At 40.2% G+C, this 27,072-nt stretch overlaps 1 protein-coding gene across 1 annotated transcript in view; it reads right to left on the bottom strand.

The window, feature by feature from the left end:
- babam2 (BRISC and BRCA1 A complex member 2) overlaps positions 1–27,072 on the bottom strand; it is a 197,185-nt gene that overhangs the window by 146,649 nt on the left and 23,464 nt on the right. Inside the window, exon 4 of the mRNA XM_020500820.2 lies at positions 15,031–15,125. Within this exon, the coding sequence (XP_020356409.1) occupies positions 15,031–15,125 (95 nt within the window). The remainder of the gene's footprint in view (positions 1–15,030; positions 15,126–27,072) is intronic.

Raw genomic sequence — 27,072 nt, 5'->3', positions numbered from 1 at the left:
GGCCACAGAGCGGTGCACAGAAGACGGACCTAGCCCATGGGGAAGGGAGGAGGAGGAAGGGGGAGGGGTGGTGGACCCCCACCCCGCCACACTAGGTAGCACAGAGCAACACTTTAAGGGGCATTGCACTAATAAATGGCGCTGACTAGGGAAACATTCCTGCTATTTTCAGTGCCAGTCTGCACGTTCAAACTAAAACAATGTAACTAATAATGGCGTGAAAAATGCCCCTTAGATATGAATTTGGAGGGCAGATATTATTAAATATTAAAGCATTAGACCTCTCACTAAAGGCGTCAGTCAAAAGTTATACTTAAATCCGAACTGGATTTAACTAAAAATGACATGGAAAGCACACATTTGTAAATCCCAAAGTCTAAAAGTAATAAAAGGAAAGGTAGGTACAAATTATTTGTGACATTGTGGTTACAATAAAGAATGTAAACAAGATATAAACGAGATGCTGTGTTTTTATTTACAGTAGTGATGGACAGCTGGTGGCACATTGAAAATAGGTTTTCAAACAGTTGTAGCCCGATTAGCAGGACAATAGACTCTTATAGCCCGGCTACTGTAGGTGTGACCATCTCCCTACTTGCAATGTACTCGATGCTTAATTAAGTACTCTAAGTGTTACAAAAAAATGCAACATTTCTAACTCAAAACAGCAGTATAGTATCTCTTCATCAACATCTTTATGCTTTCGTTAATAAAATAACTAGAAAAATACATAAAAAATGCAGATGCTACCCGTTCCAGGGACCGTAACCACGAGAGGACTTGAAAATGAGCTGAGAGGAGCTGAGAGGATCACCAAAACCAAAGCTATTTTAGTTTCAGTGCATTTTCTTTAAAAAACATGTATATAGCCTATCAATGTGTAGGCATACTGTGTAATAAAATCGATAATTAGCAAAAATGTCTAAAAAAACTGTTTTTGCTTTGACATTATGGGGTATTGTGTGTAGATTCATGAGTGGAAAAAAAAACATTTTAAATCAATTTTAGAATAAGGCTGTAACGTAACAAAATGCGGAAAAAGTCAAGTGGTCCAAATACTTTCAGAAGGCACCTTATGAAAGAGTCGCAGGAGTCCAATGAAAGCCATCATACCTGCGAGATTTAAGTGCCAAGTAGATTTTGTAGTAAATAATGTAGTGTCATATTGAAGTCACTTTTATTGTAAATAAGAATATAATATGTTTCTGAACACTTCTACATTCATGTGAATGCTACCAAGGATAATCCTGAATGAAGAGTGAGAAAGTTAATAACTGAAAAATATCATACCCCTAAAACATGCTAACCTCTCACCATTACAATAACAGGGCAAGTTAGCATTTTTGGCGGGGTATGATATTCATGCCTCTGTAACGGTCTCACTCATCATTATTCACGACTCATTCAGGATTAACTAAATATTTAAGCAAATAGCTTCCCGGACTATCTGCATTTATAATCTTTGCACTAACTCTTTTGACACATCACATACACTGCTGCTGCTGTTTATTATCTATCCTGTTGCCTAGTTACTTTACACTGACCTATATGTACATACAGTATCTAACTCAATTACCTCGTACCCCTGCACATCAACTCATTACTAGTATCCCGTGTATATAGCAAATTTATCTTTTCTCATTGTGTATTTATTTTAATGCCCCACAAGGGCATGCATTTTAAGCCCTACACATGCCCGCTATGTTCAGGCCCTACCCTACCCAGGCCCATTTGCTTCTGCCAAATTTAAGGCCGGCTGGCCGGCCCTGCCCGAAACCCAAAATCGTAAATAACTTCCTCCATTAGTAAATCCATGAGCTGTTCTGCTCGGTCTGTCACTCAATCCCTGCGTGCAGCTCGCTCTGCATGCGCTCAGCTCACGGTGGCTCTGAGTCATTGAGTATCTATAGCAACGGCTCCGCTTTGGCTGCCCTTCTCAATGAAGACACATGACAAAACTCAAGGAAAACTATTATTTTCAGTTAAACAATCTCTCCGGTTTTATATTTGACAAAGTTGAAGCACTTCTAATACCATGTTATGATCTTAGATCTGACTGTACTGCGCAGCCATAACCCTATGTATAATGTCGGGGCCCTTCGGGCTCGGTTCGGATCACGGATCTCAAATTTATTCCTTGTGTTATTATTTTTATATTTTTCTCTCTGCAGTGTTGGGAAGGACCCGTAAGTAAGCATTTCATTGTTAGTCTACAACTGTTGTTTACGAAGCATGTGACAAATAACAGTTGATTTGACTGTACACTCTTCAGTCTGCATGGTCAATGCAGCAGATAAAACAATATGTTGATGAAAACAATGCTGCTTTCCACTTTGCTTCTAAATATAAATCCACAAGAGTTCTATAATGACACTATTAGATTGTGTATCTTAATGTCTGCAAACAGCTAGTTTGACTTTTCTTAGCAAGTTGTGGCTAAAATAAATTGTGTTAGGAGCTAATACTAGTCGCTTGTTAGCTGGCTAGCTAATACAGCCGGGAAACCAGTGCTGGTGTAGGCCTAAATCAGAATGTTGGTTGTGTAACAGTACATTCTAAATCAGAGATAAATAGGTGAAACATGAATATGTTAGCTACATTAAGAGAAAAACATTTAATGTACCCAAAGATTATAGGGTCCCACTCCCCAGGGAAACACAGACCAACACTGGTTCCTACCGTTACAATAATTCCTCCATAGAGGTCCTATTAGTGTGCTAATTCTATGAACACCTCTCTGGCCGTTTCATTCATTGTCATGTCAAATAACTATGTATTCAAAGTACCCACTATTACGTTATATCTATCAAATTAGAATAATCAGTCTATTTCCATGATTCCAACAGTTGTCACCAAAGTGTTTTGATCTAAAATCACAAGTCAAAACGCAATTGTAAAATTTGGTTAAAAGTAAGGCCTAGATTTTTGTCCGTATCGTGGAGCCCTAAACGGAGTGTGGAAATGAGCTCAAATGAGATCAACTTTTGGTTGAAGTTTGATTGAACCTGTATAAAGCAATCAGAATGGAGAAAGCCCCATTGAAATCACTTAGAATGTATGTGTTGCCACCCTAAGGTCATGCACTACTCATAAAGCACATTTAGAAATTGTATTATAAAACAATATAAAACACCATCAAAAATTGGGGAAAAATATTGATATTTTGGCCATATTGCCCAGCCATAGATCAGCACCCGTACTCTGAGACGCTTTATCCATACCTCCCACTGGACCAACACGGGTATCCTGTCCTGACTCGGTCTCCATGCTTTGAACTCCAACTTCCTCTTATTCAGCAGCGGGTGTTAAACAATAGCCAAAACTCCTTCCCATCAACCGTCCCTGCTCGCAACAATAGCAGGCCGTGATGAAACCATTTCTATAAACTTTTGTCAGTGAGCCAATAATAAACTCTCCAATAAATGCCTGGGACTCGTTATTCCGCAAAGCAGGAAGGAAGGGAACAACGGTTGGTACACTATGCCACGGTCACTGCGACTCTTTTTATGGGCCATCTGGGGACCATTGTTACCAAGTTTACTGGGAACAAGATGTACCTAGCTAGACTACTGAGGGAAGAGCCCCCTTTGCCTAGCATTCAAGACTGTTGGGAGGTTGAAGCAATGTTCACAACATTGCGAATGTTCACAAAACTGCGAATGTTCACAACATTGCGAATGTTCAGATTGAGAAAATGCAAAGTAGAACCAGTGGGATTCAGCCAAATTAAGAACAATTACTTATTGTACAAGACCAAACATCTCAGAGGACTATTAATCCTAACTAGCGTAATCCTAACTTAACTTCGGTTCACCAAAACATTTAGTAATGCCAATGAAGGTCTATAACAGCTATAAGAAATCATGCCCTTGTTTGACAGCAAATTAAGGCACGTAACAGCTGAGATTTATCAAATCATCCCAACATACAATTAGAAAGGAAGAATGATCGGGGTGAATTTATATACGTAAGCGCACGCATGCACACACACAATGCTCACAAGTGGGTGTAATAGAAGCTAGATTCCTAGTTGCTTTTCACTTGTTTAGTCGGCATACAGTAGGTAACCTTCAAACCCATAGCAACGTCTCATAAGATGTATCGAGCTGTCATTAAAATGTATTTGTTATAAATAACAGGAACATGTCAAAATTCCAGTACTGTTTTTAAAGTAAAGGAGAACTTGTCAGTCCTTAGCAGTTTGCAAGTGGTAATGCAAACAAGCAAGCACTCAGAAAGAAGAGTAGCAGGCACTCTGCTATCTCTCCCTAAACTAAAAAAACATACGGTTGTTGTCAGCTGACAAAACAACTAGTGTTTATACCAGCCTTAAAGAAGAAAAACTCTGTTTCAACAGGTTTTTTGGGGGGGGGGGTTATTATATGTCTACCTCTGACAGATTTTTACGTCTCTAACGATGCTGGAAAGCCATGGATTTGTCCTTCGACAAATTGTGGGGTTTACCAAAAAGAAAAGTCCCCACATACATCTTGCTAGGAATGTGTATCCTGTATGTGGGTAACTCTCAATGCAGAGTCGGTCAGGGTGGAGTGAGTAGGCTATCAGCTTTTCTCATATCAAGAATGGCTCAAATGACTTATGCTGTCATTTTTTTCTACAGGCTTCGGGGCCTGTGATTCGAGCTAGGCTGAGAGAAGCCTGCTGTCTCTGTACCAATCAGCTGTGGTGTCTGAAAGGACAGACAGGGACATGCTGGCAAGAGAGAGGGGACACTCACAGTCGCAGACACACACACTGCTGCCCACAAACTTTCACTGCTGCCCGCACACATGCGCGCACAAAAGCATGGACCAGGGATTTTTCTGCCATTAAAATACTTGCATTTTAAGCATTTTTTTCAGGCCACCCAAGTCCAAACAGTGTAAAAACATAAATAAAAAAATACAAAAAATTCAATACATTTTCGGGATGGAAAAACGCTTTCAGTGTAAACTTAAAACAACTAAAACCAGATATAAAGCACACTACATGACCAAATGTATGTGGACACCTGAATATCTCATTCCAAAATCATTGGCACTAATATGGAGTTAGTCCCCTCTTTGCTGCTATAACAGCCTCCACTCTTCTGGGAAGGCTTTCCACTAGATGTTGGAACATTGCTACTGGGACTTGCTTCTATTCAGCCACAAGAGCATTAGTGAGGTAGGGCACTGATGTTGGACGATTAGGCCTGGCTCGCAGTCGGCATTCCAAATCATCCCAAAGGTGTTCGATGGGGTTGAGGTCAGGGATCCGTGCAGGCCAGTCAAGTTCTTCCACACAGATCTCGACAAACCATTTCTGTATGGACCTCGCTTTGTGCACGGGGGCATTGTCATGGGGGCATTGTCATGCTGAAACAGGAAAGGACCTTCCAAAACCTGTTGCCACAAAGTTGGAAGCACAGAATTGTCTAGAATGTCATTGGATGCTGTATCATTAAGATTACCCTTCAATGGAACTAAGGGGTCTGATCCATGAAAAACAGTCCCAGACCATTATTCCGCCTGCACCAAACTTTATAGTTGGCACTATGCATTCGGGCAGGTAGCATTCTCCTGGCATCCGCCAAACCCAAATTCGTCTGTCGGACTGCCAGATGGTGAAGCATGATTCATCACTCCAGAGAGCGCATTTCCACTGCTCCAGAGTCCAATGGCGGTGAGCTTCACACCACTCAAGTCGACGCTTGGCATTGCGCATGGTGATCTTAGGCATGTGTGCTTGTGTGCGGCTGCTCGGCCATGGAAACCATAAAGCTCCCAACGAACAGTTATTGTGCTGACGTTGCTTCTAGAGGCAGTTTGGAACTCGTAGTGATTGTTGCAACCGAGGACAGAGATTTTTAGAAAGCTACGCGCTTCAGCACTCGGTGGTCGCATTATGTGAGCTTGTGTGGCCCACCACGCAGCTGAGCCGGTGTTGCTCCTAGACGTTTCTACATCACAATAACAGCACTTACAGTTGACCAGGGCAGCTCTAGCAGGACAGAAATGTGATGAACTGACTTGTTGGAAAAGTGCCATCATATGACAGTGCCATGCTGAAAGTCACTGAGCTTTTCAGTAAGGCTATTCTACTGCCAATGTTTGTCTATGGAGATTGCATGGCTGTGTGCTCAATTTTATACACCTGTAAGCAACGGGTATGGCTGAAATAGCCAAATCCAGTAATTTGAAGGTGTGTCCACATACTTTTGTATCTATAAACAATATTATAATATAATCTTTGAGAATGAACAATCACCAAAATAAAAGCTAGACAGTCAGAGAATTTAAAACTCCAAAAACAATGCAATTAAGCAGTAATGATTTTGTTATTATGTTTGAGCAAAACAACACAGCATTAGCCATGGCAAAATGCATCGAATTGCAGGAAATTAGATAAAAAATAAAAAAAAGTATCTCAGCTCCATGGCAATGTGTAGAATTGCAGGAAATTGCGTAAAAAATGTCTACACCGCCAAGATGAGAGCCTCCCCCAAAAAATCTAAATGCAGCCGTCCCAACCGCGCCCACGACCATGCCTACCACCTAAGGCCCCTTTTGATCCAGAATAAATCCTGAGCACACACACACACACGCACACACGCAGTGGTCGAAAAGCACTGGGGAACTCCCGTCCCAAGGGGTTGTTTTAGTAAAGGTCTCGGCAGGTCTCAACCTGACTAATGACTAATTACAGACACAAAGAGGGACAGAGGGGCATACGAGTGGAGGGAAGAGGGAGATTAGGGAGTATGGATAAGTGCAGACGTGGCACAAGTACATTTTTGTAATCCACTTAACCAAATGTAATGTCTACCGACACCAAGCATTAAAAAAAAACCTTAAGCGGCCTGCCAGGACTGGTTCCAAACCGCTCATTTTACAGAAAGATGAGAAGAGCATAGAACTTACAAACATATGCCACAAAATATTGTTTGTTTCAGTAAAGTTTAAATGTGGGTTACCATTTAAACTTTGATAAAAACAATGCTGGCTATCATTTCAAATTAAAATTTCTACTGAACCTACAAAATCACAGACAAAAAAATAGTTATCTAAATTTGAACCAGCATGCAGTCTAGTACACTAATACATAGTCTGCCACATGACCAAATGAGTCCTCTCCCTCCCTTCCTGTCAGTTTCATCGCTTCCCTCCGTCTTCCCAGCAGCTCCCTAGCGGTCATTCCGCAAATTATTCCTGTCATCGGGCTTGGGTGTGTGCATACAGCCACAGCACTCTCCATTGTACTACGTCAGTCCCTCCCCTCTCAAGCCAAGCCCCTCTACAACAATTAAGGGGCGTGGGACCAGCTAGCAGGAGTGTGGCCCATAGACCTCTTCTATTGGATGAGTAGACCCACAGTGGACTGGTGGGAAATTAAGGGGAAACAATGAGAACAGGGGGGCTGCCAAGTTCAACGAGGGAACTTTATAGACTTGGATGGGGGCTAATTATGGTATTTTGAAAGGGTAGTAGCGAGCTACTAACCTCAATTAGGAAGCCAAGTTGGGCCACAAGGCATCCATTTGGGCTGTTTATAACACTGTTGAGCTATGTAGACCACATTGAAAGTGAAGTGCTGTTAACACTATTCAGCATTTCTACTTTCAATGCAACCTAAGCGAATCACATTTGGTCTGAAGTCTTCCAAATTTTTATTTTATTTTACTAGGCAAGTCAGTTAAGAACAAATTCTTATTTTCAATGACGGCCTAGGAACATTGGGTTAACTGCCTGTTCAGGGGCAGAACGACAGATGTTGTACCTTGTCAGCTCGGGGATTTGAACTTGCAACCTTTCGGTTACTAGTCCAATGCTCTAACCACTAGGCTACCCTGCCGCCCCCCCAAAAAAAGCCTACCCACTCAATAAAATAAAGGCAGCAAGGTGACAAGACCGTAGTCTCAATCCACCCGCCCACAAAGGAAAGACCCACTGGTCTAGACTCAAGACCAGCACAGCTTAATTTAGGGCCTACTCATCAATCACATTTGCCTCATTGCTTTATCCGTCTCGGAGTGTTTCCCATGGTCGTAATTACATCACGTATTCCAGCCTATTCCAACCACTATCTCAGCACGCTCACCGCAAATAACCGCTCTTTGTTCAGCAGGCACATAACCACCAATTAAAAACAAAGATTGAGTCGTTAGGTTATGCCGAAACAAATGTGTCAGTCTCGTAAAGGGATGAAACAGCGACTCTCTTTCCTTCAATAAACCCATTAGTCTTTCCTTCATGTGGTACAGTGTATTCGGAAAGTATTCAGACCCCTTGACTTTTTACATATTTTGTTACGTTACAGCCTTATTCTAAAATGGATTAAATAAATAAAAAACTCAATCTACACACAATACCCCACAATGAAGTGAAAACAAGTTTTCAGAAAACAATTATTCAGACCCTTTGCTATGAGACCTGAAATTGAGCTCAGATGCATCCTGCTTCCATTGCTCATCCTTGAGATTTTTCTACAACTTGACATGATTTTGAAGCACACACCTGTCTATATAAAGTCTCACAGTTGACAGTCCATGTCAAAGCAAAAACCAAGCCATGAGGTCGAAGGAATTGTCCGTAGAGCTCCGAAACAGGATTGTGTCGATAGAAATTAATGGTAAATAATGTAGTGTCATATTGAAGTCAGTTAAGAACAAATTCCTATTTACAATGACGGCCTACCCCGCCGTCCCCTAACCTGGACAACGCTGGGCCAATTGTGCGTCGCCCTATGGGACTCCCGATCATGGCCGGTTGATATACGCCTCTAGCACTGAGAAGCAGAGCCTTAGACCGCTGCGTCACTTCTTTCACCTGTGTAACGTTGTCTTCCTACTGCTTATTCTGGGGTTCTGAATGATTGCAGTGGCAAATATGCTGTTCACAATTGACAGCAGCAACACAGACCTGTTAAATTGACAAGAAGGGTATTGATATAGCTGCGTTTAGGCATGGCTTCCTTGTTTGGAGTCTTAAGTGTGTTACTCATTCTGCTGGAGTTGACCTAGTATTTTATATTACAGTTGTTTTTCCCATTTGTAACTCACCCACCAAAAATCACAATATGCGGTTTACATTGTGTTAACTGTGCTGGTCTAATTCCTATAATGAAAAAGCAGAAGAAACTGTGCGCTCTCAGTTAGTAATAAGGTCCCAGGTTTGTGCCATTGAAGAATAAATAATTGTATCTTTACTTCAAGTAAGATGTTTATATGTTATGTATAAAAGGCATATGGATGCACTGTTCACTATTTGGATTTCTTTAAAACAATGTAATTTTTGGAGTTCATTTATGATTATGGATACATTCTGCATTTCGTTTTTTGTATTTTGCAGCAGCTTTGGCATAAATTTTTAAAACACTACAATACATTCACAGATTTCACAACACACTGTGTGCCCTCAGGCCCCTACTCCAACTCCAAGACCTCTTGCGGCATGTCTTTTCGGGTATGCATGGTTGTCCAAGCTGTGTGCTAGTAGTTTTGACACACAGCTCGGTGCATTCAACATGTCAATACCGCTCATAAAAAAAGTAGTGATGAAGTCAATCTCTCCTCCACTTTCAGCCAGGAGAGATTGACATGCATATTATTAATATTAGCTCTCTGTGTACATCCAAGGGCCAGCCATGCTGCCCTGTTCTGAGCCAATTGCAATTTTCCTAAGTCATTTTTTGTGGCACCTGACCACACGACTGAACAGTCAACAAGGTGCGACAAAACTAGGGCCTGTAGGACCTGCCTTGTTGATAGCTTTATAATAGACAGACATCTCCCCATCTTAGCTATTACTGCATCAGTATGTTTGACACATGACAGTTTACAATCTACGGTTACTCCAAGCAGTTTAGTCATCTCAACTTGCTCAATATCCACATTAGTTATTACAAGATTTAGTTGAGGTTTAGGGTTTAGTGAGTTTTTTTGTTCCAAATACAATGCCTTTTGTTTTAGAAATATGTAGGGCTAACTTATTTCTTGCCACCCACTCTGCTCTTTGTTGAGTGATGCAGTAATTTCAGTCGCTGTAGTAGCTGATGTGTATAGTGTTGAGCCATCTGCATAAATAGACACTCTGGCTTTACTCAAAGTCAGTGGCATGTCGTTAGTAAAAATTGAAAAAAACAAGGGGCCTAAACAGCTACCCTGGGGAATTCCTGATTCTAACTGGATTATAATATTTCAGAGGCTTCCATTATAGAACACCCTCTGTGTTCTGTTAGACAAGTAACTCTTTATCCACATTATAGCAGGGGGTACAAAGCCATAACACATATGTTTTTTCCAGCAGCAGACTATGATCGATAATGTCAAAAGCTTCACTGAAGTCCCACAATCAAAGCCAGTTTATCTGGCTTTGAATCTGCATCAGAACACGTCAACAAGTTAGTTCTGAATTGCTTTAATACAGCATTGCATTCTAACACAATGAATTGAAATGGATTTCACCTTGTTCATGTAGTTGGCAGACATTTTAAGGAACTAAATATAGACCTCCACCAGCTGAAGGAGAAGAGGATCTGGTAAAATAAGGTCATGTTGCTAATATCCTCTAGGTAGGTAGCTAGCTAGCTAGCGTCTTTGCAAAAATTACTAGTATTCATGGTATATTGTAAATATCTGACTGCTACAAGGATAGTATTCTGTAAACACCAACTGCATAAATAAGCAAACAAATATCAGTTAAAATATGGAATATATAAATTAAAATATTCAACATATCTTTCATTTTGGCTAGTAGCTGACAGCAAAGGTGTCAGCTAGAGATGACATGCCATAGATTGTATGGATATGTAGTCTTGCATGAGGTCTACTTTGATGCTAATTGGTATTTTCGAATCTGAGAGTAAATATAACTGAATATATTGATAAAAGTCCCCTTGTCCCTGAGATGAATATCAAAACGTCACGCCAGGGAAAGCCTACATGAAACACCTTGTTTGAAGTGTAATTTTCCCTATGGGAAACATGAATGGTGAACAAACCATTGGAACCATTTCTGTGTTTGACCACTAGGTTTTATGTGTATTTTGTGGCAAGGGCTTGGAGTCTGTGTTCGAGTGGGAAGGTGCACAGTGTACACAGCACAGAAGGAGCGAAGGAGACAAACGTTCATAAAAACAAGAAAAAAAAATGTGAACCTTGCGATACAAGCGTTTGGAACATCAAGTTAAAACATAAATTCAATATAATCTCCCAGCCCTACTTTAAGTACATGTTTTTATTGACGGTTTGCGGGCAAAAGGTATGCTACATGTTGGGATGTTGATTAAATGGAAAATCTCTGCGTCCTGTTGTAGACATGTTTGTTACATAAATAGGTTGTTTGGTCAAGAGAGTGAGGAGTGATTAATGGTTAAATTCAGTAGCAAGTGTTTGGGTGTGTACTTAGATGAACTGTGCAGCCTACACTTGCTGCACTCTCCTGTCTCTAAGCTTCCTGTCCTGAGCGCATGCACCAAGAAACCTGTTTGTCCAAAATCTCCATCTGAGATCTAAAGATGAATGCAACATTTGAACAGTGAGCCAAACCACACTATGTGTGTACACTCACCACTGTGAGGCTATGTTCTTCCAAGTAACGTGAACGGTGTGCACCACCTGAACTCATTAGGATCATCACCAAACTACGTTATAGCTTTGAAGCAGACTAGAAGCCGTCAGGTGAAAATGAGTCTCTGAATATCCATGTTAAACATACTCCTCCCTCCCTCCCTCCACTCTACAAATAGGATAATAGTGCAAAATGGCAAATTAGCTCCTTTTTCCAAGGGTTAGTCAAAATGTGGTTTATGCAGCTGCTGCAAGTTCTTCTTCCTATGAGGAAATAAGTTACTCAGTCACCTGGTTCAGTGGTTTACATTTGTCTCTTTCCAAACTCCCACCCTAAAGTTTCCAGTTCACAAACTGATTCATAACGATTACTGGCGAAGAGGTCTGCTTACTAGTCAATGGTGGGAAATGAACTGAAGCATTGAGAAAACAGGGTTTTATGGAGTAAGAGAGCAGGAGGGCGAGACTTACTAAAGATGGAGAAAGAGGGGGAGCAAGTAGGAGGGGGAAAAAACATCCCGGGCATAGAAAAATTAAGGATTAAGAAAACATGGCAAGAAAGACAGAGAGAATAAAGACAGAGGGGCTGCCAAACACTGGCGCGACAGAGGTGCTTCCCCTTATGTGTGCAGCTGTTTTAACGAGACAGTGAGCAATACCTCCCCCCTTGTCTCCGAGACTCTGACAGTCTGGGGAATTTAACTTCTCTCTGTTAGGTGGCTTTAAAAATAGCCCTGTGGACAACTTTAAGACCCTGTAGTAATAGCAACAATAACAACCGCCTCTTGCCAAGCCTCTCAGCGCTTCGTCTGGCATCCGTTTCCAGCAGGGAGTTTTCCACAGGGACAACATATTAGACCTATTAACAAGTGAGCGCCGGACCCCATGTATAATTCCTGGTTGCCATTCAACTCTTCCCTTTACTATCTTCTTATTACTTTACCATAAATCAGTTGTGTGTGTGCTGGTGGATTCGAGGTTATACGTTTGTTCCTAGACTGTGTTGGGGAGTTGACGCCCATGTGAAATGCCCTGTCTTCCAACTACCCTGAACTTAACTCACAGACACCTGCTAAGCCTGTTGGGGAGACAATATATGCAACAAAATGGCAGGTTGGCTTGCTGAGGTCATCCCTATGTTGGACACTGTTGTTTTGTTTGTTTTAATTTTTTTTCTGGTCCAGACTAGCAACCTGCAATAGAACGTTCCCAAAGATTGCTGCAGTGTTTCTGCTGCAGGATTTTTTAGCAGTGGTTGCTGTGTCACGGCAAAAATCATTGCTGCCACGCCCCCAAAAAATATAACATGTAAAAAAATATATAACATTGAAAAAATATAACATTTTTGCAATCGCGGGGAAAACTGCAGGTTGAAGAGTCTTTGTTAAAAAAAAGGAGATCCCAGCTTTCCATTCCTACTCTATTTAGTTCTCAACTCCTAAAAATGCACAAAATGCACCATTTAAAACACTGAGTTTTAAGCAGTGCATGGTTAAGCACCTTACCACTCTGTAATTTGCAGTGAGGGCATAGGGGAGAGTGGGGCTACATGTCAACTGTAGGTTAACTAGAGAAAAAACATCACCCTACCTCAAAATCCTTTTTTGGGAGTGACTTAAATTGTGATGAGACAGATTACATTTTTTGTTGCGCAAGAGTAGTGGGAACCAGGGAAAGTGTTTGGGGAAACATTGTGACATGAAGTGGTTTCTGTGAGAATTACAGGCAGGGGTGTTTTACACCAGGTGGTGGTATACCCCAAGTCAAGCTAAGTTTTATGGGACATAAAATTCATCAATAGATTGCTAACTAGTTTTAAAAATCACATTTTGCAAATGTATATGTAAATAAGGTATCTTTTTTTTTTTTTGAAGTATTCAGATATTTTTCTATGAGACTCGAAATTGAGCTCAGGTGCATCCCATTTCCATTGATCATCCTTGAGATGTTTCTACAACTGTGGTAAATTCAATTGATTGGACACCTGTCTATATAAGCTCCCCGAGCTGACAATGCACGTCAGAGCATTGAAGATCCCCCAAGAACACAGTGTCCTCCATCATTCTTAAATGGAAGAAGTTTGGAACCACCAAGACTCTTCCCAGAGCTGGCCGCCCAGCCAAACTGAGCAATCGGGGGAGAAGGGCCTTGGTCAGGGAATTGACCAAGCCGATGATCACTCTGACAGAGCTCTAGAGTTCCTCTGTGGAGATGGGAGAACCTTCCAGAAGGACAACCATCTCTGCAGCACTCCACGAATCAGGATGCTTTTCAGTGGCAGGGACTAGCAGACTAGTCAGGATCGAGCAAAGTACCGAGAGATCCTTGATGAAAACCTGCTCCAGAGCGCTCAAGACCGCGAAGGTTCACATTCTAAGAGGACAATGACCCTAAGCCCATGGACAAGACAACTCAGGAGTGGCTTCAGGACAAGTCTCTGAATGTCCTTGAGTGGCCCAGCCAGAGGCCGGACTTGAACCCGATCGAACATCTCTGGAGAGACCTGAAAAAAGCTGTGCAGCAACGCTCCCCATCCAACCTGACAGAGCTTGAGAGGATCTGCAGAGAAAAATGGGAGAAACTCCCCAAATACAAGTGTGCCAAGCTTGTAGCGTCATACCCAAAAAGACTCGATGCTGTAAAGGTGCTTCAACAAAGTACTGAGTAAAGGGTCTGAATACTTATGTTAATGTATATTTCAGTTTTTTATTTTTTACTAAATTAGCAAAAATTACAAAAAAAACTTCAGTTTTTGCTTTGTCATCATGGGATATTGTGTGTAGACCGATGAGGGGGAAAAACGATTTCATCAATTTTAGAATAAGGCTGTAACGTAACACAATGTGGTCTGAATACTTTCCGAAGGCAATGTACCTGGTCCAATATGTAAAAATAATTTTAACAATGTGTTACCGGGCTTATTTCTGTAGGTGGAAATTATATTTTAGAAGGTGCCCCCCCCTTACACATTTTTCAAGAAAGAAACACTTGATTGCTGTATGTCTTGAGTATTATAATAAGTACGTGTCTAAATATCTTAGTGTTCAATCTAAGCTAATTATTTAGCTAATGTATAAGGAAACTATTTTTAGGCAGTCTGAACCACACTCTTGTCGCAATCGACAGTTTTCTAAAGAAGGAAGGAGGACATGCAGGCCAGCACATACAGAAGAAGTGATTACGCAACGCACCAACGCCTTTTCAACAGAACATTGGAGGTCGTGGGGTCAATATGGCTGCTTACTCATCCTCACATATCAATAACGGTACTTGAGTTCCAGATAAAAGTGCGTCAAAACAACAGAATGGTCCAAACATTTGGACCATAAACCAGAGCAGCAGAGTCATCTGCCTTCTATTGCTCACCACATTGAACCTGTCTGAGCAGCAACTTGGTGAGTCATTCACATTTGGCCAGGGTGTTGAATTGGCTCAGCTGTCGGGAATTGTGGGAAATGAATGAGGTGGGGAATTGTACTCACTGGGAGTTCGGAGGGTTCTGGCAGGAATTCTGCATCCTCTCCAAATATGAAATCTGGAGGTAGTTCTGGATCCCGTGCGTTGAAGATGATATCCCCTGAGAAAGACCAGAATGATCACTTGTCCGCTTTGTCACACAACACGTAAAGAAAGATTTCTAGAATTGAATTCAGCCCACCATGCAATGTTTACTACTCAAGCAGCGAGCGCACAGAAACATATTTTTCTGAAAAGAGGTAGATTCTACAGAGATGGGGAGAATGTGCTTACTACAATGGTTAAACTGAATTAAGACCTTAGGTGAACAAAATGACTTTGATTCTAGCTGAAGAGATTGATGAGCACTTGCATCAACATGAGCGCTTAGCTGTTTCACACTCAACTCTGCAATGTAACTTGAGATTAAATGGACCTGCACTGTTATCAAATAATGAGAACAGGTGAATACTGGTGGCTACACTTTTCCAAAAACATGGTGCATGAACAACAAAAACACATACCACTGACAGCCCAACAGCCTAGTTCCTATTTCCAGTAACACTCAAACATTTACAAGGCCTGAAAAATAAAACCAGACAATCACGTTGTTCTGGTTAAATGCTTGGAATTTTACTATTTGCAATAAATTAACTGAGTAGGGGGATTGAAAAGGCTACTCTAGAACTCGGTCAATATAGGGTCACTCCATTTGTATTCAATAGCTTTTTGACTGCACACTTTTTGATTGGAACAAAACGTTCTATACATATTTGCCAATGGTAGAAGTGGTCGAAAAGTAATTTATTGGACCTGAATGCCAAAACATTTAGGAGAAAGGTGTGCTCAAAGTTGACCGATTTTGAAAACCCCACCCTACCATGAGACATCCATGTCTTCATCACTGGAAAAGATAAATGGTTGAGTTTGATATAATTGAAAAGCTTAAAAACGGGGTTGTCAAAGTAAAATGTTTTTATAATACAAATTAATTTTTAAAAATATATATATTTTGTTTAACCTTTAACAGTAATTATTTTTTTAAATTGTAAACTCAGATTTTTTAAATTTTAGCATATAGTTTAGACCCCGTTTTTCATAATCTGAGGTGTTTGTGTTATGCCCACAGCATGCCCTTGAATACAGGGTGGATGTCATGTTTTGGCTGATTTTAGTACATCTATTTTTTGTTTGAACTTTAAAATGGTAGCAGAAAGATGGTTGGTGCACACACAAAGATGGTCCACACATCAGAGAATGATGACTTGAATTGGAATATCAATTGTTTTAAATGATACTGTGAATCTTCCATCTTCCATTATTGACAGCCTTGATAAAGATCAGCAAAAATTACTGTATAAAACAATCCAAATACTGCGCTATATTATAGGCAAAAAAAATAAAAATAAAATATTTCCCTGTTTTTTAAAACTAATACAATTGCTCAGAAAGTTTTTTATATGAAATTTATTTTTTCTCAAAAAAGTTAGGGGGCAAAATTAGACACCCCTGTTTTCAATGCTTCACCTTGCGAGGATAACGGTACTGAGCCTACAATGTTTTATGAGCTGGAAAACACATTGGGAAGGATCTTAGACGATTCCCCAATACAGAATCCTGACAGATGCTTGATATCTTTCATCTGTGTTTATGGACTATCCTCTTCAATTCAAACCACAGGTTTGTACGGAGACTGAGATGGCAATTGTAAAATGTTGGTTATGTTGCCAATGAACCATTTCTTTGTGGATTTCGATGTGTGCTTGGGGTTATTGTCTTTCTGGAAGATCTACATGCGGCCAAGTTTCCGGCTCCTGGCAAAGGCAACAAGGTTTTTGGTGCACATATCCTGGTACAGCGCATGATGCCGTTGAGCTTAACAAGGTTCCCAGGACCAGTGGAAGCAAAATAGCCCCATAACCTCAAAGATCCACCACCATATTTTACAGTAGGTATGGGGTTATTTTCTGTTCATGCATTCTCATTTTGATGCCAAACCCACCAATGGCGTATGAGACCATAGAGCTTTTTTTTCTCCATATCCTTTGACCAAAGCACTGGTTCCACTCCAAGTGCCAATGCTGTTTAGCAAACATCAGGCATTAACATTTGTTGGATGATGTGAAAATAGAGCTCTTTGGTCATGCACCACCAGTGGTGGGTTTTGAGTAGAAATGAGAACGCATGAGCAGAAAAGAATCCCATACCTACTGTAAAATATGATGGTGGGTCTTTGATGTTACGGGGCTATTAACATTTCAATTTACATTTCAATGATGTCCCAACTAAATTGCAGGGGTCTGAATGGGTATGTCATGTGGTTTGGTAAGAAAAACACCCCTCTCCCCACAGGTGTGATTACCACTTCTGAGGGTTTACAGCTTGAGGTAGTCACCTTATACAAGTACTTGGGAGTATGGCTAGACGGTACACTGTCCTTCTCTCAGCACATATCAAAGCTGCAGCCTAAAGTTAAATCTAGATTTGGTTTCCTCTATCGTAATCGCTCCTCTTTCACCCCAGCTGCCAAACTAACCCTGATTCAGATGACCACCCTACCAATGCCAGATTAGGGCTGGGCGATACGGCCAAAATATTATATCACAGTATTTTTTTTTCTTTTAAGTTGTCAGTATTTGATATATTTTTTTATAATAAAAGTTATATATATTTTTTTGCTTTATGAGTAGTGCATGACCTTAGGGTGGCAACACATACATTCTAAGTGATTTCAATGGGTCTTTCTCTGTTCTGATTATTTTATACTGTTCAATTCAACTTCAAACCCAAAAAAGTCACAATTTTCATCAATTTCTGCATTTGAGATCATATCCACACTGCCACGTCGGGCTGCACAATATGGGCAAATAATCTGGGCCTTATTTTTAACCAAATTTTGCAATTTGACTTGCCATTTAGAGCAAAACACTTTGGTTAACTGTTGGAATCATGGGAATAGAATGTCTATTCTAATTATATAGAATATAATAGTGGGCACTTTTAAAACAGTGTTGTTTGACATGACGAATGAAAATGCCAGGGAGGAGTTATTGTGACAGGGTAAGAACTGATGTGTTGATAGGTGTTTCCTAGGGGACCCTATAATCTTTGGCTACATTTAATGTTCTCTTAGCTACTTCATGTAGCTAACATATTCTTGCTTTGCGTTTACCTCTTTAATTTAGAAGACACTGTTGCACAAACAACATGCTGATTTAGGTCTACACAATCACTGGTATTAACAGGTTGTATAGCTCATTACGCTTGCTCTTACTCAGTACTGTAATGAAACAGGCAGGGAGCAGTTCTCGAACCCTCAACCTTCAAGCCTGAAGTCCAGCTCGCTATCGACTGTGCCGCAAAAGCATGCTGAAGCGGCAGAGTCGATATCCGCGTTTATAAACCCAGGGTCGCTACAGTACATTTATTGGCTAGCTAGCGATTAGCGGCTAACAAGATTTAGGAACAACTTGCTAAGAAAAGTGAACTAGCTGTTTGCAGATATGAGAAACACAAGCTAATAGTGTAATTATAGAATGTTAGTACATTTATATTAAGAAGCAAAGTGACAACTGCTTCGTTATCGTCATTGACCATGCAGACTGAACGCAGGAGTCTCGTGGTTGAGGAACATCCAATGCGCTCCTTGAGTGACAGGGGGCCTGGCTAGGTCTGTGTGGAAAACGGCATAGTGAGAGTGGAGAGAGATGACTCAAGTAGCGAAGTAAACCATAAAAATGGACGTTAACACTGCATATCACATTTAAGAAACCAAACATTAAAATACCGGTATAGAAGATAAAGTAAAAACTCAAACTGGTCTGTGCATCAATACCGGTATTTTGCTAAAAACGGTATACCGCCCAGCCCTATGCTAGATTACGGAGACATCATTTATAGATCAGCAGGTAAGGTTGCTCTCTCTCTGCGAGATGTTCTTTACCATTCGGCCATCAGATTTGCCACCAATGCTCTTTATAGGACACATAACTGCACTCTATACTCCTTTGTAAACTGGTCATCTCTGTATACCCGTAGCAAGACCCACTGGTTGATGCTCATTTATAAAACCCTCTTAGGCCTCACTCCCCCCTATCTGAGATATCTATTGCAGCCCCCATCCTCCATATACAACACCCATTCTGCCAGTCATATTCTGTTAAAGGAACCCAAAGCACACACATCCCTGGGTCGCTCGTCTTTTCAGTTCGCTGCAGCTAGCAACTGGAACGAGCTGCAACAAACACTCAAACTTGACAGTTTTATCTCAATCTCTTCATTCAAAGACCAAAACATGATGTATTGTTGTCCCTGCCTTCTTACCCTTTGTCTGTGCCCAATAATGTTTGTACTATGTTGTGTTGCTACCATGTTGTTGTCATGTGTTGCTGCCTTGCTATGTTGTTGTCGTTTTAGGTCTCTCTGTATGTAGTGTTGTCTCGTTGTGATGTGTCCTTTGTCCTAATATATATATATATTATCCCAGCAGGAGGCCTTTTGGTAGGCCGTCATTGTAAATAAGAATTTGTTCTTAACTGACTTGCCAAGTTAAATAAAGGTTAAATAAAAAATAAATAAATATCCATTCTATGAATTCTATTTCTATGATTGAAATAACACCCACTCCACATTCTGTGTCTCAACCGATGGCAGGCACAACACAAACACCTCAGGGTCTAAGGGGGTCTAAGCTACAACATATGAGAAATTAAGAAAAAAAAGTAATTTGACAACCCTGTTGGAAGCTTTGTCACTCAACCATTATTCTTTTTTTTTTTTTTGGTGGGGGGGGGGGGGTATTTTACCCCCCTTTTTCTCCCCAATTTCGATCCTGTCTCATACTGGCAACTCCCCAACAGGCTCAGGAGAGGCTAAGATGGAGTTATGCATCCTTCAAAACATGACACGCCAAACTGCGCACTGAGATGCATTGCCTTAGACGGCTGCACCACTCGGAAGGCCCCCATGTATCTTTTCCAGTGAAGATGACAACTGTTTCATGTTAGGGTGGGGTATACAAAATGTGTCAACTTTGAGCACATCTCCTAAATGTTTTCGCATTCAGGTCCAAAAAGTAACTTTCTGACCATTTCTACCATGCTCAAATATGTATGGAAAGTTTTGTTCAAATCAAAAGGGATGCGATCCAAAAAATGTATTGAAATCAAATGGAATGACCCTATAGGAAGGGCTATAAAGGGATAATTCAGGATATTGGCAGTTAACCCCTTTATCTACTTCCTCAGAGTAGTGTTGCACGGTATACTGAAACTTCTGTACTTTTTCGATACAAAAGAAAAAAACGTTCTGTACTAACATTTTTGTTACATTGGGTACTTCTGTCAAACGTGTCTCACGTGATTGAGAGGATCGAGTCTGTCTGTCAAAGAGTAAAGTGCCTGCTCCGCTTACTCATTCATTGCTAGAGTTGTCTGGGCTGCTCCCCACTCAAGCTGCACAGAAGTTAACACACTTGAATAACGCAACACGGCATGTAGAAATGTTGAAACTGCTCAACAGAGAAAGAACACTTTTAAAACCCGAGACTATATCGGTAGCTACCAGCTTTAATTGTAGGCTAAATATCCTTGCTAACTTAGTAGCTGAATTCAGTATCCTAGTATGTTGTTTGTGATAATATCACAACTGGTTGTGACTGGGAGTTCAACAGGGAGGCACACAATTGGCCCAGCGTCGTCCGGGATAGGGTTTGGCCAGGGTAGGCCGTCATTGTAAATAAGAATTTGTTCTGAACTGACTTGCCTAGTTAAATAAAGGTTAATTAAAAAATAAAATAAATATTATGCAAACCATAATGCAAAATATGCTGATTTCAAAGCTGATTGTCATCAAAAATGTTATTAATTTACTTTGTCTCCCTCGCCACCAAAAACAAATTAACTTCTTCGTCTCCCGACTGGTGTCTACTAGATTCCATTGCCATAAGTCAGATTCCATAGCCAAATTCTGCCTCATGAATGATGTCATTACATTCTTAAAGCACACACTTTTATCAAATTAGAGATTGCTTCTTCTTTGCAAATGTTGTTGATCAGTACAATAAAAATAATAGTTTCAACTAGCAGTTGCCAATAAAATGGAAGTGATTGTTTATCATCTGTAGCCCCATGAAATCTGCTAAAACAATCTCAATAACTCAATGCATACACAACTACTATTAAATAATAGCTACATCTTGATCTACCCAGTTTAGCAATAGAGAGAAAAGATTCAAATAGATTATTACCATGATGTTGTTTTGTAGTTAGGTTGTTTTTACCAATGTCACATTAACTGTATGATTGTATAATTGATTAATTAATGCATACATGGCTGTCTAAAAAAATGTACATAGAAAATGTTCAAATGTAATGATTTTGAACTCAAAATATGCCCAACTATTGAACAGAGCACTTGAAGCACTTTTGGCAGCAATTAAAGCCTTCAGTCTTCTTCGGTATGACGTTATAAGCTTGGCACACCTGTATTTGGGGAGTTTCCCCATTTCTTCTTTGCAGATCTTCTCAAGCTCTGTCAGGTTAGATGGGGAGCGTCGCTGCAAAGATATTTTCAGTTCTCTATAGAGATGTTCGAACGGGTTCAAGACCGGGCTCTGGCTGGGCCACTCAAGGACATTGAGACTTATCCCAAAGCCACTCCTGCGTTGTCTTGGCTGTGTGCTTAGGGTCGTTGTCCTGTTGGAAGGTGAACCTTTGCCCAGTCTAGGTTTTCATCAAGGATCTCTCTACCATAAAGGCCTGATTGGTGGAGTGCTGCAGAGATCTCCCATCTAAACAGAGGAACTCTGGAGCTCTGTCAAAGTGACCATCGGGTTCTTGGTCACCTACCTGACCAAGGCCTTTCTCCCCAGATTGCTCAGTTTGGCCGGGCGGCCAGCTCTAGGAAGAGTCTTGGTGGTTCCAAACTTTTACCATTTAGGAATAATGGACACCACTGTGTTCTTGGGGACCTTCAATGATGCAGAAAAGTTTTGGTACCCTTCCCCAGATCTTTGCCTCAACACAATTCTGTCTCGGAGCTCTACGGACAATTCCTTCGACCTCGTGGCTTGGTTTTTGCTCTGACATGCACTGTCAACTGTGGGACCTTTATATAGACAGGTGTGTGCCTTTCCAAATCATGTCCAATCAATTGAATTTAGCACAGGTGGACTCCAATCAAATTGTAGAAACATCAATGATGATCAATGGTAACAGGATGCCCCAGAGCTTCATTTTGAGTCTCATAGCAAAGGGTCTGAAAACCTATGTAAATAAGGTATTTATTTTTTATATTTTTAATAAATAACCAAAAATCTATAAAAAAATGTTTTCGCTTAGTCATTATGGGGTATTGTTTGTAGATTGACATTGATTTTTATTTATTTAATCAGTTTTAGAATAAGGCTGTAATAAAACAAAATTAGGAAAAAAGGGAAGGGGTCTGAATACTTCCCGAATGCACTGTAATTGTATGTGTGAGGTATAGAGATGAAACTGAAACTTATGTGACTTGTAATGTTAAAAACACTATAAAACTTGTTAAGCAACATTTTACTCCTCTACTTATTTAGGCTTGCCATAACAAAGAGGTTGAATTCTTATGGACTCATTGACATTTCAGCTTTACATTTTTATTAATTTGTAAAAGTTTTGTAAAACAAATTCCACTTTGACATTATGCGGTATTGTGTGTAAGCCAGTGACAAAAAAATCTCTATTTAGTAAATGTTTAATTCAGGCTGTAACAAAATATGGAAAATGATAAAGGGATGTGAATAGTTTCTGAATGCACTGTATTGTCTGGATCAAGTGCCATTATTGTTTCTGTTATGTTATTGTTTTCGTATCATTATTGCTAAGGGATTAGTCCTTTTGAGGTCAGTTCAAATTTTTTTTTTTTATATCACGCTTTTCGATTATGGTTTCGATTATATTTTTAGAAATGAAATATTCGTTAATTCCATTCTTTTATTTTTAGGTTGTGTGTATTGTTGGGAATGGTTAGATATTTTGGAGCAAAAAACATAAGCATTTCGCTAAACCCACAATAACATCTGTTAAACATGTGTATGTGACAAATAATATTTGATTTGACTACACATAATGTGGGTTGAATGCTGTAATGACACAGAATAAAACAATTCATTAAAGTCCCATGATGGTAGTGATTGCCCATTACTTCTTATCACATATTAACCATAATTTCTTTACATTACTTAGGGCTAGGGGGCAGGATCCTGAATTTCTGCCTGACTGACGTGTCCAAAGTAAACTGCCTGTTACTCAGGTCCAGAAGCTAGGATATGCATATAATTGGTAGAATTTGATAGAAAACACTTTGAAGTTTCTAAAACTGTTACAATGTCTGAGTGTAACAGAATTTGGAAGTCACAGGCCTTTTCCTCCCAGATTGCAGTACTTATGGCATCCACTAGATGTCAACAGTCTTTATACAGGGTTTCAGGCTTGTTTCTTGAAAAACTAACAAGTAATAGCAGTTTTTCCAAAGGGATCTCAACAGGAAAAGTAGGCTTTTGGGGCGTGTGAATGAGGGTGCGCTCTTCGTTATTTTCCTTTCCTATTGAACACCGTTCTTTTCGTCTGACATATTATCGTTTATTTACATATTAGGGTACCTAAGGCTTGAATAGAAACATTGCTTGATTTGTTTGGACGAAGTTTACCGGTAGCTTTTTGGATTCTTCTGCATGTTGAAGGAGTGGATTACTGAAAACAATGGCGCCAACTAAACCGACTTTTATGGATATAAAGAAGGATTTTATTGAACAAAACGACCATTCATGTTGTAGCTGGGACCCTTGGGATTGCAAACAGAGGAAGATCTTCAAAAGGTAAGTGATTTATTTAAATCGCTATTTGTGATTTTGTGAAGCCTGTGCTGGTTGACAAAAATATTTCGACTTGAGGCGCTGTCCTCAGTTAATCGCATGGTATGCTTTCGCCGTAAAGCCTTTTTGAAATCTGACAACGCAGTTGGATTAACAAGAAGTTAAACTTTTAAATTATATAAAACACTTGTATGTTTATGAATGTTACATTTTACGATTTTGTCATTTGAATTTGGCTATCTCCAATTTCACCGGATGTTGTCGGAATTATCCCGCTAGCGGAACACCTAGCCCAAAGAGGTTTTAATAAACAATTTCAGTTGTTGTGTATATTACATTTGTTTTGTTTTATGCCTTTATTTCGAAGACATCATCTCATCTCTATAGAGCTGCTGCCTATGCTTTCCAACAGAATCACTATTTCAGTACTTCTTAAAAGTAAATCAGGCAGACTGCTCAACACTAACTATCAATCGCTTAGATCAGGGGTTCCCAAACTTTTCTTTTAACCCCCTTCCAGCATTGGGGAACATCGAACGCAGGTTAGCATGCTGTTTAAACAGTTGGAGACAGACAGAAGGGTGTGTTCATAACAATTCAACTGTTCTACCTTGTTAACTAGCAAATAGATCCAAGTTGGCTAAACTTGAAATAGAAAGATCAGCTGGGAACTCACTAGAACCTGGGCTTGTGCATGAGAAATGGTTTATGAGACCTGTGTTAATTTTCTATAATGCCTGCTACAATAAGTTAGTCATTATTAGTGAATGTACATTATGCATGGTCCGGATTGTCATTAAAAAAAGGCATTTTATAGTGATTATTGCAACAACAACAAAAAAAATCAGGTAATAATTTAATTACTAGCGGGTCTTATGATTGTGGAAGGCTTATATTTAGTCCGGGTATAATTTCACAAGTCCGGAATTCATTAGATTATTACTGACTGTTTAAATGCAGCGTATTTGTCCTTTAAATTGTACAACATAGCTTATTTAGAGAAAACATTTTAAAAACTCACCCAGAAGTTAGAAAAACTCATGCAACCCACGAAAATGGAAATACAATAAGAGAGGTGTGTTGCAAATACAGATGTCGGATCTTAACTCAATCACTCTTTTTCTTATGCATTTCGGAAATTCAAATGAGCCTTGTGATTTGCAAAACATTAGCAGTTCTCCTCTCCATTCAGCAGCAGTCAAGTAATTGGGATCAGGAGTCGCTATCTTAAAATAATGTCCCCTCTTGCTCGAACGCTATAGGCCTATGTCCTATTACTGCAACATTAAAATGTATCTGAAATTCAGCCACACACATTAACAACTGTAATTTTAAATGGCTTAAATAACAGAAAGTTGGTCTCAACTAGGGTACGACATAGAAGTGTCTAGTGTATACTAAGGTTACAAATGAACTGTCAAAATGTAGTTCAATCTTGGTCTAGCTGGTAGGGCTACTCCATTTAGGGCGCACACATAGGCCTACCGTGTTGGCGTGGGTTGGATTCTGGCCCAAGTCCTTCTGTCACAAATAATGCAATCTCCAGATTGACTTGATGTAGTTCGACATTTTCAAATGGTACCCTGACCAGTTCACCGGACGTGCTACCTGTCCCAGACCTGCTGTTTTCAACTCTCTAGAGAAAGCAGGAGCAGTAGACAAACTCTGAATGATTGGCTATGAAAAGCCAACTGACATTTACTCCTGAGGTGCTGACCTGTTGCACTCTCTACAACCACTGTGATTATTATTATTTGACCCTGCTGGTCATCTATGAACATTTGAACATCTTGGCCATGTTCTGTTATAATCCCCACCTGGCACAGCCAGAAGAGGACAGGCCACCCCTCATAGCCTGGTTCCTCTCTAGGTTTCTTCCTAGGTGCCGACATTTCTAGGGAGTTTTTCCTAGCCACCGTGCTTCTACACCTGCATTGCTTGCTGTTTGGGGTTTTAGGCTGGGTTTCTGCACAGCACTTTGTGACATCAGCTGATGTAAGAAGGGCTTTATAAATACATTTGTCGGGTAAATTGCCACAGTAGATTTGCTGTGGTAAATGTGGAAATACTTTATTTTTGTTGTACAGAATGCTTGTAAAATAGATTTTTTTTAAATCGCCCTTAGTTTGTTAAAAAAGGACACATTATTCTGATGACAATGCCAGCCAGAGGGCGAACATATCTTGAAAGGCTTTGGTTGCAAGCAGGACTAAGGCAGAAAGGAAGAGGTGAAGCGAGAGGGATCACTCTCGCGAAATTAAGCCCAGTGGGTTGCTACAGTGGCTTGCGAAAGTATTCGGCCCCCTTGAACTGTGCGACCTTTTGCCACATTTCAGGCTTCAAACATAAAGATATAAAACTGTATTTTTTTGTGAAGAATCAACAACAAGTGGGACACAATCATGAAGTGGAACGACATTTATTGCATATTTCAAACTTTTTTAACAAATCAAAAACTGAAATATTGGGCGTGCAAAATTATTCAGCCCCCTTAAGTTAATACTTTGTAGCGCCACCTTTTGCTGCGATTACAGCTGTATGTCGCTTGGGGTATGTCTCTATCAGTTTTGCACATCGAGAGACTGACATTTTTTCCCATTCCTCCTTGCAAAACAGCTCGAGCTCAGTGAGGTTGGATGGAGAGCATTTGTGAACAGCAGTTTTCAGTTCTTTCCACAGATTCTCGATTGGATTCAGGTCTGGACTTTGACTTGGCCATTCTAACACCTGGATATGTTTATTTTTGAACCATTCCATTGTACATTTTGCTTTATGTTTTGGATCATTGTCTTGTTGGAAGACAAATCTCCATCTCAGTCTCAGGTCTTTTGCAGACTCCATCAGGTTTTCTTCCAGAATGGTCCTGTATTTGGCTTCATCCATCTTCCCATCAATTTGAACCATCTTCCCTGTCCCTGCTGAAGAAAAGCAGGCCCAAACCATGATGCTGCCACCACCATGTTTGACAGTGGGGATGGTGTGTTCAGGGTGATGAGCTGTGTTGCTTTTACGCCAAACATAACGTTTTGCATTGTTGCCAAAAAGTTCAATTTTGGTTTCATCTGACCAGAGCACCTTCTTCCACATGTTTGGTGTGTCTCCCAGGTGGCTTGTGGCAAACTTTAAACAACACTTTTTATGGATATCTTTAAGAAATGGCTTTCTTCTTGCCACTCTTCCATAAAGGCCAGATTTGTGCAATATACAACTGATTGTT

This window comes from Oncorhynchus kisutch, linkage group LG14, assembly GCF_002021735.2.
Source record: "Oncorhynchus kisutch isolate 150728-3 linkage group LG14, Okis_V2, whole genome shotgun sequence".
Classification (NCBI taxonomy): domain Eukaryota; kingdom Metazoa; phylum Chordata; class Actinopteri; order Salmoniformes; family Salmonidae; genus Oncorhynchus; species Oncorhynchus kisutch.
This window is presented reverse-complemented; position numbering and strand designations above follow the sequence as displayed.